The 19,165-nt window shown below is 36.1% G+C and overlaps 1 protein-coding gene across 2 annotated transcripts in view; it reads right to left on the minus strand.

Moving 5' to 3' along the window:
* The window catches only part of NBEA (neurobeachin), a 560,398-nt gene that overhangs the window by 90,044 nt on the left and 451,189 nt on the right, over positions 1–19,165 (minus strand). For both annotated transcript variants that reach the window (XM_068419495.1, XM_068419505.1), the window contains 2 exons: positions 10,374–10,486; positions 750–890 (listed from right to left, as the gene is read on the minus strand). In XM_068419495.1, the coding sequence (XP_068275596.1) occupies positions 750–890; positions 10,374–10,486 (254 nt within the window). The remainder of the gene's footprint in view (positions 1–749; positions 891–10,373; positions 10,487–19,165) is intronic.

The raw sequence follows: 19,165 nt of genomic DNA on the forward strand, positions 1-19,165 counted from the left end.
GTAATTACATAGTCACTCAGTTTTTCATTAATTCAAGTTTCTCTGTGAAACCTTAAGTCTCTCATCAACGCTCCTTTTTCTGTAATTCATTGTGTTAACACATAAACTGAATTCAGATTCATTCTATCTTTGAAGCTTGGCCCCCTTCCCTAGATCTGATTTTGAGGATAGGATTTAAGCATGAGGTTTCCAGAATTGAAATAGCAGTTTGAAGTTAGAATCTACATCTTCACATTTCTGAAAACTGTAAGTTATTAATTCATTGAGAAGCATAATTCATTTGCATAAAATATTACTCCATACTACTTTAATATAAAACTGGTTCTATAATTCCCCTCTCAGTCTCACACAGTTTAATGTGCTTTTTACGAAATGTTTTTCTTTAATGTTGTATATATCTGTCCCTAGCTGAAAATAACAAATGAATGTATGAGTAGTATCAGCTTTCCATATTGTCTAGAGACTTTTTTTCAGATGGATTTAGTTTTCGATGGATTTTCTTCATCGTATGTGTCCTTACACCACCACAATTTTGTGTTTAAATATATTTCAGATTGTTTGGATAGATCCCCTGATCACTACAAATGAGTATACACAATATACCTAGAGAATTTTTGAGATTTTAAGGTAGGGAAGAATAATGAGATTTTGATAGAAAGGTACTTTCATTAAAAAAATTAAAATAATGGTGACAGAAGAGATGCTGTAGATAAAGATATTAATGAAAACCAGGATCCAGAAATACTTACAATACGAACAAGCCAAGCCAATGTAGAAGTAGATGTAGAGTAATGGGTGTTGTAATGATAAGGTGGAGTCTGGTCATCTTCCCATGTCTCATACCGTTCTGCATAGAAGACTGCTCTCTTTGGGTTCAAAGCACCAATAGGCTGCAAAGGGATAAGAGGTCAAATATATTATCAGCTGAAGGGCAGCATGTCTGATATGTCATAGGTTAATTCTGCATTAAGATTCACTACATAGGAGACTCCGCAATCAAACTCATTCCATGCTGTAGTAATCCCTCCAGACTGCTGTAATCTTAGAAATTCTTTTCAAAGGCTTTGTGTACTAGAAGTCTTCTGACTTTCCTTATTTTAATTGACAAATATAAGTGATCCACATCTGCAAGACCTTCTTGAAGTATGAGTTGTTTCCCCATTAATTCAGTAACATTGTTCTGGAAATAGACTTCTAAAACTCCATTTTAAATGCATTGAGGCCAAACTAATATTTCTGTTGCTGCCATTCACCATGATCACACAGCTAATGAAAACTGACTTCTGCTCACACAGGATACTTTATAATGCACAGTTCATGATGAAAAGATTTCACGCAGAACTGCTGATGGTGTCTGGTGATCCTAAGCAGAAATACTTAAAAACCATGCGTAGTCCTGCAGGACTGGATCTACTTTCTGACTGAACAAAGCCAGGTTTTACTGAGTGAAAAAAACAATCTTTGTACTTAGAAACAACAGAATTTGGAGATTATTCACAAATGCAAACTCCATTCTGAGCATAATTAACAGACAACCTACAAAAATCAGGTAAAAAACAAAAGAAATATAAGACAGTAGTAGGAAATGTTGGTTTTGACGTGTCTGCTTAGGGGATACAAGCTTTTTATGTTTTTTTTTTTAACCCACTTTATCTCATAATGTATTGTAAATGTATTTGTTATTGTGCAATACAAAAGTCACTGGGATAAAGAAAATACAACAGAAAGTAGATAAAATGTTGAAATATATAAGTGATCTTAAATCTGTGTTTCCAGATGAGATAGTAGCAGATACCACCTACCTGCAAAGAGTCTTCAGATTTTAGCTTTTGTAGTAAAATTAAAGAAACACACAAAGTTTAATACTTAGAGGAGAGCACACTTCCACACCAAATAATTGTATAAACTTATTATAATTTTAAATGATTACTTGATTTGTATTAAGTACAATTACTTAAGTTTTAGAATTGATATTATTAAGAGAATTACAACTTGAAAACAAACATATACTCAAGGACTTTGACCCTTTTCAAAATGCTAACAGGTATTCTTGGATTTCATTCCACAGCACAGTTTTTCTACTGAGTTAAAATCCAAAGTCACTTGGAATGTAAATACTGGTACAAGGTCAAATCAGTGTGTTTCACTGCACTACATATGTAACTTAACAATTTTAAAGCTACAAGTATTTTATTGCTTCAGCACTGCTATGTTTTTTGAGATGGATGTTAAAAAGGCTGACAGAGAACATGCTGTTTTCCAATTTTACATATTAGAGCTTGGTTTTAAACAGCAGTGTTTGATGAAAACTTACATTTTAAAACATTATGATTTCAGTATTTTTCACATGAAACACTCTGGATGCTTAATACTTTGCTGTGTCATGGAGATGTTAATAGCTTTCTCATACGTGTAAAATGTATGAGTAATCCGTAAGGATCAGTGTTATCTGATGCAGATTGCACTGCAAGACCTCACAAAACATTCTTGAAAGAGAAGTATGAGCCATTCCCTAATGCTTTCCAGGCTTGTTTCCCAACTACTGGAAAAAGGAAAAATAAATATTTGCATTTTTGTTATACTCGGTTTCATTACACATACTGCCACTGTCAGGAAACACACTGTCATTATTATAGGTTATAAGTTGCCAATATATGTAAAATGGTTGTTTAACCACTTTCTTGAAAGAGCAATTTATTAAAAGACATTCTTTTCCTATTAGACTGATGAACTGTGCAGATATATGTGCACTTTGTGAAATTATATCAAGGCTCTGAGTTGCTTTGGGGAATGCATGGGACCTGCTGATATCACCCTCATCAAAGTACTGTGCATCCACTTCTCTGGCAAAACAAATTCCAGTCCCTAACTGCACATTTCAAAAGCTAAAGCAGTAATTCACTCCCTAGTCTGGTAACAGGAATCGTTCACCCCCTCTGAGAAGGGAACACAAAATGGCAGACAAATTGGTGAGACTGTATTTTGTAATGGAAAAACACCCTGAGAATATCTCTTCCTTCCACTGCGAAGGCGCATCTTACCCTATGCTGCAGCTAATTCTGAGGCTATGGAAGACAGAGGTGTCATCTGTCACAATATTATTGTACATGTACGTTTGAAGGCGCAGTAGAGAAAGGATATGGTGATTAATTCAAGACTGAAAATCAAACTCCAGGTCTTTCAAAATATATTTGAAGCTGATTGAATGTCCTTCATCAAATAAGCTACGTGTTTTCATTCTTCACTGTAAATTGATTACAGCAACAACTGTGAAGTATAACTGATGCACAAAAATACTTATAAGGTATTTTATTGTATAGACTAGCAAAATTTTAATGATGGTTTTACCCATAGCTTTAAATAGCTCTTTGAAAAAAATTATATATATTGTTGTATTTAATGAAAAAGGTACTTTCTTTCAAGAACTTGTCAATAATTTTCCGAAGTCACATAAAACACTAACGCAAGCACACCATCATGTTCTCTAGGTTCTTCAGGGAGAAGTGTTATTTCAATTTAAAAGCTAAAAGATATAAGGTTGTAAGACTGTGCATTCCCATTTTCATGTAAAAATGCCTGCACAAGTAGCTAAAATAATCTACTTTCAGAAGACACACATTCAATTTATTAACTGATAAACCTAAAAAAACTGTATTCTGAAGATTACCTTCATCCTCATCAATATTCTTTTCAGAGTCAAAATCCATTTTTCTTTCAATTACTTTAGGATTCGTTTGAAGGAAAATGCTGAAATGCACAAAATACCTGCTGAATCAAATGGACTCTTTAAGTGAAATATCACGAGAGTCATTTCTCTTCTTGCACAGTACGGACATTTTCATGTGAAAATCTCTGGGAAGAATCTTTTTTGGAAATTACCTTTCTTTGTCCCAGAGGGAAGGAAAGAAATAAAAAAAAAAAACAACAAAGGCGTGAAGTAGAGCTGGTCTTCAGCTAGAAAGTCTCACCTTGACTTCTCTAGACAGATCCTGGATTGGATGAACTAGTGATCTGGATGGTAGCCTGGGATTCAGGAGATACAGGTTCGTTTCTGTCTTTCCACAAAGATTTCTAGTGTTCCCGGGTAACCTGCTTAGGTATGACTATAGCTTACAATACAAAGGTGTGCTAGAAAGCTCTGAGCTAGCTCTAGAGGGGCTGGTGTGCAAACATGGCCCCATTTATTCAGAGATGACAACTGGAATCTCAGAAGTAGTGCAGATGTGTCTGTGCAGCACTGCACAGGGAGGAGAGCTGGGAGCTGCACCATGCTCATACAACTGCAGCTTCTGGTTCAGCATTACAGCAGTTATCTCTGTGGCAAAGAAATACAAGGAACATCTGATCCCCCTTTTCTGCTTTTCTGTGCAGTAATGGAGATCCTTATGTGAACCACTTCTCTGCACATTAACGGAAAGGACTTAAATCCCTGATGTAGGGAACCATACACATCGAAAATGCTAACGGAAAGTGCTCAAAACTCTTTTTTTCGTTGTGTAATTTAAAAACTTGCTGATTAACCACAAATACATCACCAAATGACCGGGCATTTCCGAAAGTGAAAACTTCTGTAAATAAAACAGCATGGAGTAAATTCAAAGAGGTCTGCCCCTGGCTTCCTTAGGCAAAATGTGGGAAAATGCTGTTACCCAGGGAAATGGTAATAGTTTATCCTTCAGTAAAGACATGCATTTTCTGTAAAGACTTTAAAACTCAGTTGTACAAACTAGCAACTAACCCGGTTTTACTCTGATGAGGCATGCGTCCTGCTAGATGACAAGTTCTACAGTAATGGTACTCTCTCACATTTCTTGTGAAATGTTTAGGGTATATGGAGTTTTGGTCACTTTTCCATAGCATTACAGTGTCATTCTCAGTCCAGAAAGTCAACTACTATTGTTTTAATCTGATACCATGGCTATAAAATGGAGATAAATTTTATTTATGGATCTATCCTTGTATCTTCACATGATGGAAGAAAAAAATTTTATTTCCATTTCAGTGAGATTTTACTGCCGTGCAAACTGGTTAAATGACTTGCATAAACAATACAAAGGCAAAGCTCAATCCATGCACTATGTCTCAGTCCAGTATCTGAAACTTAAGACTAGTACAGAAACTGAATTTGAGTCAAACAAATTGTTCTGAACATTAAATAAAAAGTTCTTTCTATAATGTTTTATAAAATGCTTTTTCCAAACACACTATTTGTCTTTATTAAAAAAAAAAAGCCCTCTGTAAGGACTCATATCAAATAGTATTAACTTTTCATAAAATGGTTTTATAAGATATTCTTTACTCCAGCCAAGCAAAACAACTCACTGTATGACAATGCCTATTCAGCCACTTCACTTCTGATGTACTAAAAGCTGCTGTTTGAGTTTATTTTATGCTGCTTTTTCCATTTAAAAATAAAGTAAGTATTTACTTTAACATTAAAAACACACTGCTATTCATGTCATTCTTTTTTATCTGGCTAATCTCTTTAGACATCTGGACTTTGAACCACTGTATTGTCAATACATCTAGTGTTTATATCCACTGGACATGTTATGTTAGCTCATGTAATATTTACTGTTTTGCCAGCTATCTCCATAGAACTACATTCTCTCATGAGAGCAGAACTGAACATAGCATCCTATTTACCAGGCCACTGAAATATTCTGCTTATCTCGACTCTAATTCATGCAGCAACTACCTTATCTGTTTGTCTCTCTTTTTTTGTAATATATTGTCAAAATTGTAGCTGGCTACAAAAGAAATCTTGAGCGTGGCTTTATTTGCCTGAATATAAACTGAGCTTTTCCTGACTGCTTGCTTTTTTATTAAAAAAAAACGCAACAAACAACAACCTTTAAGCAGGACATCTTAGGATGGTACTTTGAAGTTTAAAGTAAATTCTAATTTTATCCAAATTTGCAAACAGCTTTTCTTCAGCATATCAATATCGACATTATCAAATATAAAAGTTCTAACAGATTCAAAGTACCAGAGTTTCACTCCGTAAATGAAGTTTTTATTTAAGAAAAGAAAATGTTTAATTGTGTGATGTAAACCAAACGAGAATCAAACTAATTTTTTATTCTGATGGTAGAATTGTATGTGGTAAAGAGAGAAGTTTAAGTTACAGAAATTGATTTCATTTTTCCAGTGAGAGCAGCTCTTGCTAAGCCCATAAACTCCATTCCATGGCATACACATTTTTGGAAGTATTAAGTGTGGTTTGCCTTGAAATATTCACACTTCGATGCGTTCATTTGCATTATTACATTTAGAAGCCTTGGGGCTTTATCACTTCCTTTTCTTGAAATGGCACAGTAATAAGGAAAAGTGGTTATGCTTATCACCACCCGTCAGTCAAACACCTTCTATATTAACAAAATATAATTTTTTCCACTCAATGAATGGGTGTGTGATGTCCCATACACATGTCAATATTAGTATTACTTTGCCTGGTGAAGAAATCATTTTATTTAACAGGTTGTACGACTGGAAGTAAATGGGGAGAAATTCCCATTTACACTTTAATGAGCAGGGACAATGCAGCATGTCAAACCCATGCATTCACTATAATTTAGGAGTAAAAGTCACACAATTTTGCACAAACAAACTCTATCACATTTTAAGTGTGTTGAAACCCAAAAAAACTCAGTGTGCAGTAAGGGCTGCATACACATTTCCCATACTAATGTTTAATGCTATAGGTATTCTTCCAAAGGAAATCTCAATGAAGAAGAAAATAAGCAGATCACCTAGTGGTTTTATAGTGAAAAGATAATCTATGTATCTATGACAGCCTCTTTCATTAGCTTTTCATCCTGTCAAACAATAAATATAACCTTTAACCTTGTATATGTAAAGAATAAAACTTGAGCCTACACTGTCTAATCAAATGAGAGGTCCAATATATCCTACTGCTATGGCACCTTCAGTGCCCATGGGCCCTGGTTTTAAATCTCAAATTATATGTAAAAGGAAAAAAAAGCCTTGATAGGGGCATTTCCAAACACTTCAAAGTAAAAGGACAGAGGAATTTTCAGACTAATATTGAAATATAATTGTTCTGAGAGAACAAGCATCATTTGGATGTAAAAGTACCACAATAAGGAGCACTACATAAAAACAGAAGAAAATGGAATGGAAGGAAAGGACAAGTTACATGTTCAAGAAGCCTTTGCAGAAATGTAAATATTTAAGTTTGAGCTAAATGCAAAAGGCATATGTTTTACAACTGTCACTGACATTGTAAGCAAGCCAAACACATCTAATTTCATTTCCACAAAACACATGAATTGCATTTGTAGTGTATGCTCACTTAGGAGTTGAGATACTGCAAAGGTGGTGTGTTTTATTTTATATAGAAAGCCTAGGAATCAAAGGTTAAAAAATTTCAAAAGGAGTACAGTCAACTATCATAATTGATAGTGAAGCTTTGTATGAACTTTGTATGATAACATGCAAATTAATTATTTAAAAGAAGTTAGATTTAGTATCTATATTTAGCTACCAAAGCTATTTTAAAGCAAGAAAACAAAGCCATTTCACTTTTCATTTAATTGCTTTTGTGGGCTTCTACCACATATGTAATAGTGTTAGAATTCTAAACTGTTTCAAAAGATTGTTTGAGGGGTATTAAATCCTAAATATTAAAGACAGGGGCTTTGTGAAACCTAAGAAGGGCAAACTTGTGGGGAGACAGAAGGTCAGGAGCTGACAAAGGAGATTTTATCCATCAACAGCTTAGCTGGAGGTTCTGATTTGCCACCAAATCTGCAGGAACATTTCTCCTTTGCAGGGTAAAATCTGACAGAAGGAAGTGGCTCCTCATGGAAAGGATACTGTCTGCCTGACCCAGAGGTCTGGCTGAGGCTTGATGGCACACCCCGGTTCAATAATGTGAACAATAAATCACTAACTCCTGCTTTTAAGCACTAGGCTACTCAGGATTCACCTCCCTAACAAGGAAAGAAGGGGCTTACTTACAGATAGAGGACAATATCGAAAATGAAAACATAATTGTCAAGGAAATACTTCAGATATGTTCTGATTTTGAAGATTTTTATTGATACTGCACAAATTGAAACAGGATGCAAGTAATGCATAACAGTCCAAGTGCACAAAGGCATTTCATATTAACTGGCCGCTGCCTTTTACAAAAAATCATTAATCTATTTTTCCTTTTAAAACCATTGTGAAATGAAACTTATCATATGTTATTATAATAAACACTGGGAAAAATTGACAGTTACACCCCTTTTATCCTGAGGCATCCCACAATACTTTACAGATTGCACATGTGTTTTCTCACACATCCATGGGATAAATGCAGACCAGATCTTGCCAGAAAGGAAAGATCATTCTCCTTAACTAATTCTGTGTAGGTTTTTTTTAGTGGTCAAAAAATGAGAGAATGCAGTTATCAAATTGGGTAAGAAAAAGTCCTCAGGCAAAATACTGCTGTGCACATTGCACAGACTCTTGAAGAAATATAAATAACCAGGGACAGGATTTTACATTTCCTTTCAAGGGAGAGCACTACTAGGAGTTCAGTGATACTTAATAAGCTATACAAGCACTAATTCCATAATGAGTCTTTACTAACTCATGAGGAAAACCTACCCATTCAACTATCACACTACTTCCTGTAGCAATTGCGTACTTTAATAGGCTGCCATAAAAATTTGGATTCAACCAAAACTAAATAGCTAATGAAGGACTCATGAGATGCTGTCTAATCTTGTTGCACTTCACTACACACACTGCTATTAATACTAGAAAGAAGTGAATCTGAGAGATTTTGAAAAGTGTAAGGGTCTTAATGAAAGGCTTATCACTGTAAACAATTAAAAAACAGAAATATTTTTATGCATGCTAGGGAACAAGCCAGTGCAAGATGATTACTGATCTTTATTTAACCCATGTCTGTGGATTTTCTTTTATTGTTCCTGGTACAGATTACAATGGTGTTTATATAAGTGAAAAAGACATTTGTGAAACGTACCTACAATATTGTGAAAGTTCAGAAGTTCTACACAACATTAGTGTCTCGATCAATTTGTTTACATATGAGGCATACTGTGAATGTAGTTTAATTTCTAGTTTAATTTACTTATTTATTAATCTAAGAAAAAAGGAGGAAACTTAGGCGTCTCTATCTGCTATTATGCAATCAAGTCCTACTCAACTTATTTTGGAAGTCTCACAAAAGCAGGCTTCCAGAAATGGTTACAATACACCTGGAGGTACTGCAAACACACTCTTTCCAAAAGGAATATGAGACCCTGAGATACAGGGTGGGATCTCTCCATTGCTGCCCAAGATGAGTGCTTGCAAGAAGAGGAGGAAAGAAAAGCAGACTTAAAGGCAGAAGCCTCAGAAACCCTCATCCCTGACCAGCAGCAGAAGGGAATGCAGGGGCTGCAGCACAGGGCTGCAGAACAGGCCTTGAGGGTCATTTTCTCCTCTCCAGTGTCATTCTTAAAGCCAGCAAGTGACAGCCTCCTGCAGTTTTAAGCCTCACTCAACTTGTACAAGCAACTTCGCCCTCCTGGCTGAGCAACTGTGGCAAGGATGCAAGGAAGCTGTCATGCCCGGACAACACAAACCTCATGCTGGGGATGTTGCAAGGCTACCCACCTTCACTGTAAGAAAGTACATACACTTCCCTAGTTGACAGGAACCAGGAAAGATACTTCCCACAACTCAGTTTCAAAACCTGTTTCTTGTCTTTATTCCAGCTGGCCAAAAGTAGAGCCCCTCCATATGCTTCTGCTATGCTTGTCCAGGACACACCTTCTCTCCAGACTGTTGACACAACTGGAGTACCAGAGCTCGGTACAGGTGGCAGTCTGGTGCGATTAGAGAACCAAATCCTAGGAACCGTATTCTTATAAAGCACTAACTGCCCAAGTCTGGTTGGAGGACAAAAACCACAAATAATGATAGGGACCAGATACTCCAGGGTCTAAAATACAAAAATACTTGTTTACTGAATAATTATTAAACAACAAGAAGTCCTGCTATTATATTACTCACCTAGTCACTGCAAAACAAAGTGAAAAATTAGTCCAAGCTTTTTATTTCCAAAGGATCAGCTTTCATAAACTAAGGGAGATAATTAGTGAGATCAAGTGGTATGAAACACTCATGATCCGTAAGTCAGAAGGTACGGAGGAGTTACAGGTTTGGAACCGGATCAATCAGGGATATGGAAATAGGATAGTGTAGAGATTCAGTATAAAATGATTCTAAAAAAGAACAGTCTATTTCAGACTTATCTGACTTAAGATAAAGACCTAACCAGCCTATAAATATAAATCAAAATGTCTCCCTAAAAAGGCAGGCTAACTGTCTTTAACAGAGTAGAAGCATACCTTTGAAAGATCTCTGAAGTTGCCTGGAAGGGTCAGGTCTAACTCCTCAGATTCATAGTTTGTTAAAACCCACGGAAATACAGGGTATTGGTTCAGATCATTGTACGTTCGTCCTATTAAGAAAGAAAATGTTTTTAGAATTAGGAAATAGCGTCCACTTCAGCTGAAAAACAGTCTAGCGGTTACTTTTGTTGCATCACATGTTCCCAGTTCCCACCACTTGACAGAATCAGGTATAAATCTTCCAGACAAAAGTAGCCATTTAGATGCACTTATCTTGAATCAGAAGTCAACCCAGAAATCAGCATAATACAAAGAGCACAGTTTCTTTCAAGATCAACTAAACCCCACCATATGGTAATAAACACTTTCTTTTTTATTTCCATTAAGCTATTTTCATAGCATGAATATTGTAACTTAAAACCACTAGACTATTATTTTCCTAGAAACTGTACGCAGTATCATTAGCTGGCAAAGATTAAAAGAGAGTCCAACAGCAAGGGGCTAAATTTGAGGTTTGCAAATCTACGCCTATCCTAGACCATATTAATCCATTATTCCCCACTCTCTTCTTCACTGAAGAACTGGTGAGATTCCACTGCAATAGCAGAATCAAAAGTACACAGCAGTACGTTTGCTTTAACACTATTTCCTAACCACTTTGAAAATTAAAAAACATTTTCTCACCCCTAAATGACAGAGCCCACTGCCCCAGGCCTCTCCCTCCAAACATAGTGAAAGAAACATTGCTACCATACCAGCAGCTCAAATATGCAAAAACCATCTTTAGATACAGTTTCAACATAACTAATTGAGACTAAAGTGAACTGAAAATTGTGAATTCATCACCAGGAAAAGTGTGTTTGGGAAAGGCTGTTACTTCTGCGTCAACTGGTATTTAGTAGTATCTAACACTTCAGTGATAAGACAAATGAAGTTGCTCAGTACAGAACCATCCACCATATTGATTTACTCAGAACCACACAATATGCAATATGAGTCTTAAAAAAAAAAGCAGGTCATAAATACATGTGTGCGTGTATTTATATAATATAATTAGCAGACTGAAATAACCCAGGTTAACAATTCCCAGTCCTGCAGCAGATTTACAGCCCTGTCTCACTAACTGCTTCCTTCCAGATTCTGGACAGATTCCTGGGGTACAAAACCTGGCACAGGAAAACACAGGCTTCCTTGTTCTGAGCAGCATTTGCAATTCAACACAAAAATCAGCTCTGCTTTAATGAAATGTGAAACTTCCACTGCTCTACAAACACCTTGTTTTTTCAATAGAAATTGATGAACAGGAAGCATGTTTCTATTTTGTACGTAGTTTCACTGAAAACAGGAAAAGTGCATATTGTTAACAATTGTGTGTCCTCATTTCTACGTTTTGAACATATACACGCTCACAAGAATATAAAAAAATAATTTAGGTACAAATACAACTTTGTTAAAAAAGCAATACCAGCACTGTGTGCCACACACAAATAAAGGTGGATAGAAACAAAAACACTTCTTCTTTAATATCAATGATGAATTAATGCAAAACCATTCTTGGACAGAATGAAAATTTATCAAACAATTAAATCAAGAAACAAACCAGAATTTATCTATGTGAGGGAGGAAAAGGAAAGGTAGGTTCTGGCAGAATATTAATTGTTTTAGAGGTTTTTTGGGGGGTTCTATATGTCTTGAAGTAACACAACTCTGCCTCATTTTCCACACCTGTCAAATCAGAGTATTATTTTTCTCTTTAGCAAGGATTGATTATATGCGATTTGTAAAGTTTCTTGAGATTGTAAAATTTAAGGTTCTACAACATATGGCCTTTATAAAACGATGCCTTTATACAATAAATGCTTTTCTCACCATCAGAATCCTCCATTAAATAAATAGCAGGGCATGCAAAAGCTTCCACAGAAGAAAGACATTTGTGCTTAAGTAGACAGCAGACTAAAAGGAATTTGAGATTCAGGAAGAGAATGACTGAGGTGACTGCAGTCTATTACAAAGCATAAGCAAAAATGATGATTCTTCAGAATCAAAAATTTTATGAAAAAGATTTCACAGTAACAAAGAACGTCAATTGAAAACACTTTTTAGAAACATTTGGAAAGGTAAGAAGATCCTTTTGCAAAATTTTGAAAGGATATTTAGGTTATCCAAAATGACTTTTTATTTCAAAGTTGAGATTTTCCATATTGAGATTTTATTTAATTTTTATATTAATTTCATTCATATCATTGCAATTTCAATATTCAGTCAACAAGATTTTGATGTTTTGTTCCTATTCCACATGGGAAAATCATAAATATATGAATAGAGTAAGAAAAAAGTAATCCCGAGCCTAGCTGCTGTACATGAATTCTCCTTTGCTGTGTGTTTTTGATAGGTTGCATATTGCATGGACACATGAACAAATTATCATGTGGAATTAGCTCCATGTCAAGACACTGCAGTAACTCTTGTGTGCATTTTTTCACCCCACAATAAGAAATAATTTGACGCAGCTTATCTCTCCGCTTAGGTAGAGTAAGCTACAAACAATGGAGCCTTAGTGATTATGTATTTGATAAATATAATTATAGTCTTATGACAAAGTAAACAAAATATTTACTACTACCTCAATATTTATAAAACACGTTTTATTTATGAAGACATTAACTACTAAGAATAGCTTTTAATTTGTTTAGTAAAAAAGATATTTATTTTTAATTCAACAATTTTATTTTTAATATCAAGATATAAAAATTACTCAGGAAGATGAACGCTAATTTAAATTGTGAAAGGAGACCAAACCTACACGATGAGATAAGACCACACATCTATGCTTATCTGAGTGGAGGACAGTGATCTAGGCCTGTAATGGGATTACAAATCCCTAATTCTGAACATGCATAAATATTAGTGGTTTAACTTTATTAGGAATGCTTTCTTGATCAGTTCTGGCTTCACAATGATATTTTCAGAGTAAAGTCATCAGATGAATATATTTAGCAATCTCATCAATCGTCTGGTGCTTCCAGCAAGAATTATTTGGCTCTTTCTTTAGCTAAATAAATACAAAATATAAACCTGTACCACTATTAGTAGTCCCTATACCTTTTCAGAATCTTCAGATTTTTCCCCAAGTAGGCTTACAGAGATTAATATTAAAGGCTGAATATTAAATATCGCAAGCCTATGACACTAATCTACTTGAACAATAAAACTGAGGCATAGTAAATGAGATCTCAGAAATACTGGATATGTTTCTTCATTTAAAAAAACTTTTTAATTAAACCATCCAATTTAATGTTTTTATATGGCACTTTAGTTTTGAAGGTAAAGTGAGCCAGAGACAGCTGACAAAGAAATTATAACTGCAATTCCTTGGTGAAAATGTTAATGACAGCAAAATATTGTTTAATTAGATGATTGCAGCATCTGGATTAACACTCTTTAAGAGCGATGTTCCTGTGCTTGTCTGCTTCTTCACACTTTACAGACATTTTGTCATCTCTAGGTCATTAGGAAAGAATTTTTAATGATTTTTCTAGAAGCATGTAGTTCGAGTTACATCTAATTAGATGACAATAATAAGCCCAACACATGCAGTAGCTAAATATATACATAATTAACCAGTGAGGGCTTGTACATCACAGAGCAAAAAAGTGGAAAATGCTAAACAGGTGAAAAAAAAAGAGGGAGGGGGAAGAAGTTCGACTGAATTTATTAACTGACTGAAGATGTCATTTTTTTCCACAAACCTTTAAAAATAATCCCTTTCCACTACAAGAAATGACTTAGAAAAATTATGGATATAATTATTCTTCACTTCTTTTAAAAGCCATGGCAGGTAGGATTTAAAAGAAATAAAATTCCAATAAACACAAATACAAACACACATTTAATATACTGCAATTTGAAAAGAAAAACCAGCAGAAATCAGTTAAATACTGAGAAATAGATTTCAAAACTAGGCTTCTAACTAAAATAGTGGGCACTGCAACCATATTACAAAACGACTTCTTGTTCCCACTCCTTTTGATTCCTTTTCCTGCAGTAGGATCACTTTTAAGTAAATTTTTCAATAATCCTGTAACTGAGAATAGTAAAAATTATGTGTTCCCTGTATCACCCAGAGGGTTCAGTTGACACATGCTGATCACACGCAATATCCCCTTTTCCTATGCGCCTGAAGAAAGGACAATTAGTATAATCATAGCTGCTTCCAAGCCTTCAAAGCTAAAGGATCCCTGAGAAGGGAATAGGTAGGAGGAGGGGGACGGTGGCCAGGAAAGCTTATGTCTACACAACCAGGACAAAAACCAGGGGCACGAAGAGTATAACACCAAGACTGATTGATAAGTAGCAGAGTGCAGTGTTTACCTTTGGGAGAAAAACCCAGAGCTGTAAACATGATGAAATATGCTCGAACCAGAAAAAAGGGCAAGAAAGAGGTGAAGACCTTGGAAACAGAATAGGGAGGTGAGAAAACAGTCAGCTAGAGGGCCAGAGAAACAGGTTGAAACAACACTTCAGAGAGTTTTGAAAATGGAGAGCAATTCTGAATTGAAATTGCAATGAGTCATCAGGCCAGTGCAAGTGATGGTAATCATAGATCCTTGGATAGGAAATGATCTAGAAAAAGAGAACTATGATAGCTGAAGTAGACAGTTACTAAGTCAAGAATGCGGATCACAACAGAAACAGTTAAACTAAAAATGAAGCCAGGCAATGTTTCAGAGGTGGTAACAGGGTGATAAAAAGATTAAAAAAAAAGAGTCATAGAAAGATGGATTTTTTCCAAGGGGACACTTCAGTATTTCAAACATTGATTAAGAACTTATAGAATAGCCAGGGGCCATGCTTGTCAGGACAGACACATTAGCAAACCAGGGAGAGATTTAAGGAGAGATTCGTATATTTATTTCAGCGATTCTATTCTACAGAGATCAACCAGTCTGTGTAATTAACAGTATTAACAAGCAGGCAAAGGACTTCTTGTGGGAAAGGACCCAGCTGCATGTCACAAATGAAAGAAAGGAGCTGGGGTCAGAAGCCTCACTTCTGAATGTCTCTCTTACAGGGCTGCTGCTTCTTGAATAATTTCAGAAAAGAATCACAAGAAAACATGAGTAATTTCTTACTGTTTTGTAAAGGGCTAGACACTAATTAAGCACCATTATAACAAGAAGGGAAGCTACAAAGAACTGGCAAAAAGTGTACTAAATGTTAGTGGACCTCTATTTATTTGGAAGAGAAGAAAAAACAATGAAGGGACCTATGTATCACTTACCAGCAGATAATCTACATTTCTTAAGTGCCAAACCTCCACGTTTCTTAAGTGACTAAGCTATGGCTCAGATATGCTGAATAAACCAGTACGAGCTAAATGGCAACATGAATAAAAAATTTTTGATACACATATTTCCCAATGGCTAAAAACAATATTGTTAAAAAAAGACGATACTGCTTAAACAAACAGTTATAGTCTAAAACTAGGCCATTGCTACCTACACGAACAATTACTGGCAAAGAAGTTGTATCTTTTAAGGAAATATTGCTTATGGGATCCCATGACAAAAGGGTATAATTAAAAAGGTATTTGGAAATTGGATTTCCAAAGAAAGGAAGAAAGAAAACACATCTTTTTTTTACTTGGCAAAAGAGGTCATGAATGTATTCAATACTCTATATTTGTATACAAAATAGAAAATTGTGTATTTCCTTCCGACTGCCAAGGGTCCTGTCTACAGTGCATATAAGAATTTGTTTCTGTTTAACACATATGTATCTGGACAGTTATCAGTTCAGTGTTTTCGACACAAGGGCAACATAGTAGGGGTACTTAGCTTCCAGTACTGTATTTATGGTAGAGATACTGATTTTTTTTTTTGTGCTTCATCAGAAAACACCTATTTGTTGCAAAGGAAATATTTTGGAGAAATATCTTTCAACAGAAGATTTACAGAAATATAGGCCCAGCTTTAAAAGCAGTGGTGTCATTCAGGCTGCCTCATAGCTCCTGACTCCACAGATTCCCAGATCTCAGGCCCTGGCAGTATAGTGCAATGTGATGGTGGAACCAGGAAACAGCTTGGGGATGTGAGAACTTCTCGGCTTTCTAACATATATTTATGTTTTGAAGCTTTCCTCTCTGCCATGGGACCTGGAGCTCAATCCATCCATTGTGGGTGGATTTCTGGCTTGACAGCAACTTTATGATGAGATTCTTTGCAACACCCCCAAGTTCTTCATGACTTTTTGGAAGTCAGCTTCCTAGCTGAAGTGCAGACTTTATTAGAACTATAAAAACAGGTTACTTTCCAAAAAATAACATTTTAGATTTTTGCTTCTGTCAAAAAATTGGAAAATTTTAGGGCTTGTTCCAAAGTGGAATAAAAAGTTTATTGTCATGTGTAGAATTGCCTGTTGGGTTTCAGCCAGTTTTAATTCTCTTATGTTGCTTTTAGAAAGGGTTTTGTGTGTGTGTGTCATTGGTAGGGAGTTCCAGCTATTAAGGGTAAATTTTAATCCTAATTTTCAAACAAAACATCATGAGATTCTATGAGACAGCATCAGTGAAGGCAGATGTTATAAAACATTAGCAACTGAAATCTATTTTTCTGTGTTCATAGAGACTATGAACCTTCAAAATCTTAGAAAAATGAAGAAGCAGAAAGTGAAAGCACATAATACAGCAATGCAATCATGCTTTCTTATAAGATCTTTGCATTGAAGGCCATTCTAACATGCAATAGTCATAGCTGATGTCAGCAGGATGCTTTCTTTCACTAATCCTACTGGAACACTATAAAATGTGACAGCACCCTTGCTGATAGCACCACACTAATACAGCTTAAAAAGAAAGCACCCAAGAATCTCAGCTGCTTTTAGACATCCCTCCAAAATCTTTTACGAGACGGTACGGGGATACTTTCTTCCCAACCTAACATGATGACTGTCACCCTTCTTGGAAAATGAAAACAGAACAGAAAATATATAGATTAGTAAGGACCCACTAGCAAAAGCCAATCAATGCAGATGGGTTTGAAATAAAAATCAGAGTAAGGGATATCCTTTATGACACAGAAAAGATCTTCAAATGTTCAACACCTTCTTCACATCTTAGCAGAAGAGTGTGCGTGGGTATTAATTTTTATTTAACCAATATTGGTCACTTCCAAAACTTTTAAAAATCAGTATATTAGCTCTCCTTCAGAAAACATATTTGCTGATCCATGTGACCTCAAAGTATCATTAAAAAGAATGGCTTTACAAAATAAGAGAGTCAACACAAAATGGAGACAAAGAGTTAGGCTGAATTTCCTCTAGTGACTCAAATTTACCTCCCTCTCTTTTGGGGAATACGGTCTTTACCTAGGTTTGAATTTGATCATGCACTGCTGAAAGACTTCATAAGATGGTAGGTAATGCTGTGAAAATGAGCAAGTGAGCTTATACAATTAACAACAATGAGATTACATGAACAAATGAGATTTACCACTAAGAGACTGATACCAAAAAATCTGCCAGAAATTAAGTGCTTTGAGTCAGAGAGAGACATTACTAAGGTACTGACCAAGTTGCTGTGAGCATTTCCAAATGCAATACAAGCTCATAGACCAAAAAAAAAAAAAAAAGAGTCAGTAATCCTCCAAACCCTGGACATAGCAGGTGATACCTGGAATGCAGATGAGAGGCCACCCTGTTGTAAGGGAGGTGAATGACACTAGATGACATTAGGAGACACTTGCCTCATGCAACCACCCAGGTGTTTGGCTATAAAGCCTGCCTAGCAGCACTAGTATCAGACAACAGGTCAAAAAACATTTTTCTTGAGACCTCTGAGAGGAAGGAGATCTGAAGAAATCTCTTCAGGCTGAAGCTTATTTACTGATGGATACCTTAGTGTAAGTGTCAGTGCAATTCTTAATTACTTCAGTCATAATGATATCTTCCAGGTTTGGATGCATTGGTGATACACCTAAAAATAAATGACCTTGGAGTTTTAAACTGATTAAAAATGAAAAGTAATTTATCAAAAATTGGCTCAGCTCTTGTCTACTCTCATTTAAAGAGTTTAGACACACTGCTTACAGAAGAAATGAATACATAAAACGGAAATTACAAGTGAAGGACAGTTCTGTCGATAATGTATTGGACAAGGACTGAGAGGACCTAGGCTAACTTCCCAGCTCTCCAGTAAACCCTCCAAGTTTTGGGCAGGCAGGGAGCCTGCAAGGCTCTGCCTGCATTTCCTCATCACCAGAAGGGCAGCGGATGTGTGAGAGACGCGGAGCAGCTGGAGGCAGGCCAGTGTCCAGAAGCAGGATAGCGGCATTCTTGTGGTGCTGTGCCAGAGGTAATAAACGCTCAGCAGGGCTCCTTCCTTCAGCAGAGAGCTGCGGGACTGTGGCTACAATGCTAGGGAACCAAGCTAGTGAGCCGGCATGGGACTGCACCATATGGACTTTCCAGCCCAGGTCTCCGGTAGCTTCAGGGACTCTGCTTTGTGCTTCACTGCACAAGGTAAACATGCCCTCAGATTTTCAACTATTCAGTGGTAGCACTTCTGTATCACTCTGGGATAATTTGACGACACATTTATTAACGTCTGTAAGACTGGATGCATGGAAGATGACTACCATATAAGCACAGAGGTAAAAGACTAAAGATTCAAAGTAAGTCAGTTTGAGAGCTCCTGAATTCTGCCACTGCTTCACTGGGAAGAATGCAGTGACTGTCCTCAGACCGGTCAGTGTAAGGGGCACTTACAGGTGCTACCTTTGCATTTCACAATT

The sequence above is a fragment of the Nyctibius grandis genome, chromosome 2 (genome assembly GCF_013368605.1).
Source record: "Nyctibius grandis isolate bNycGra1 chromosome 2, bNycGra1.pri, whole genome shotgun sequence".
NCBI lineage: Eukaryota > Metazoa > Chordata > Aves > Nyctibiiformes > Nyctibiidae > Nyctibius > Nyctibius grandis.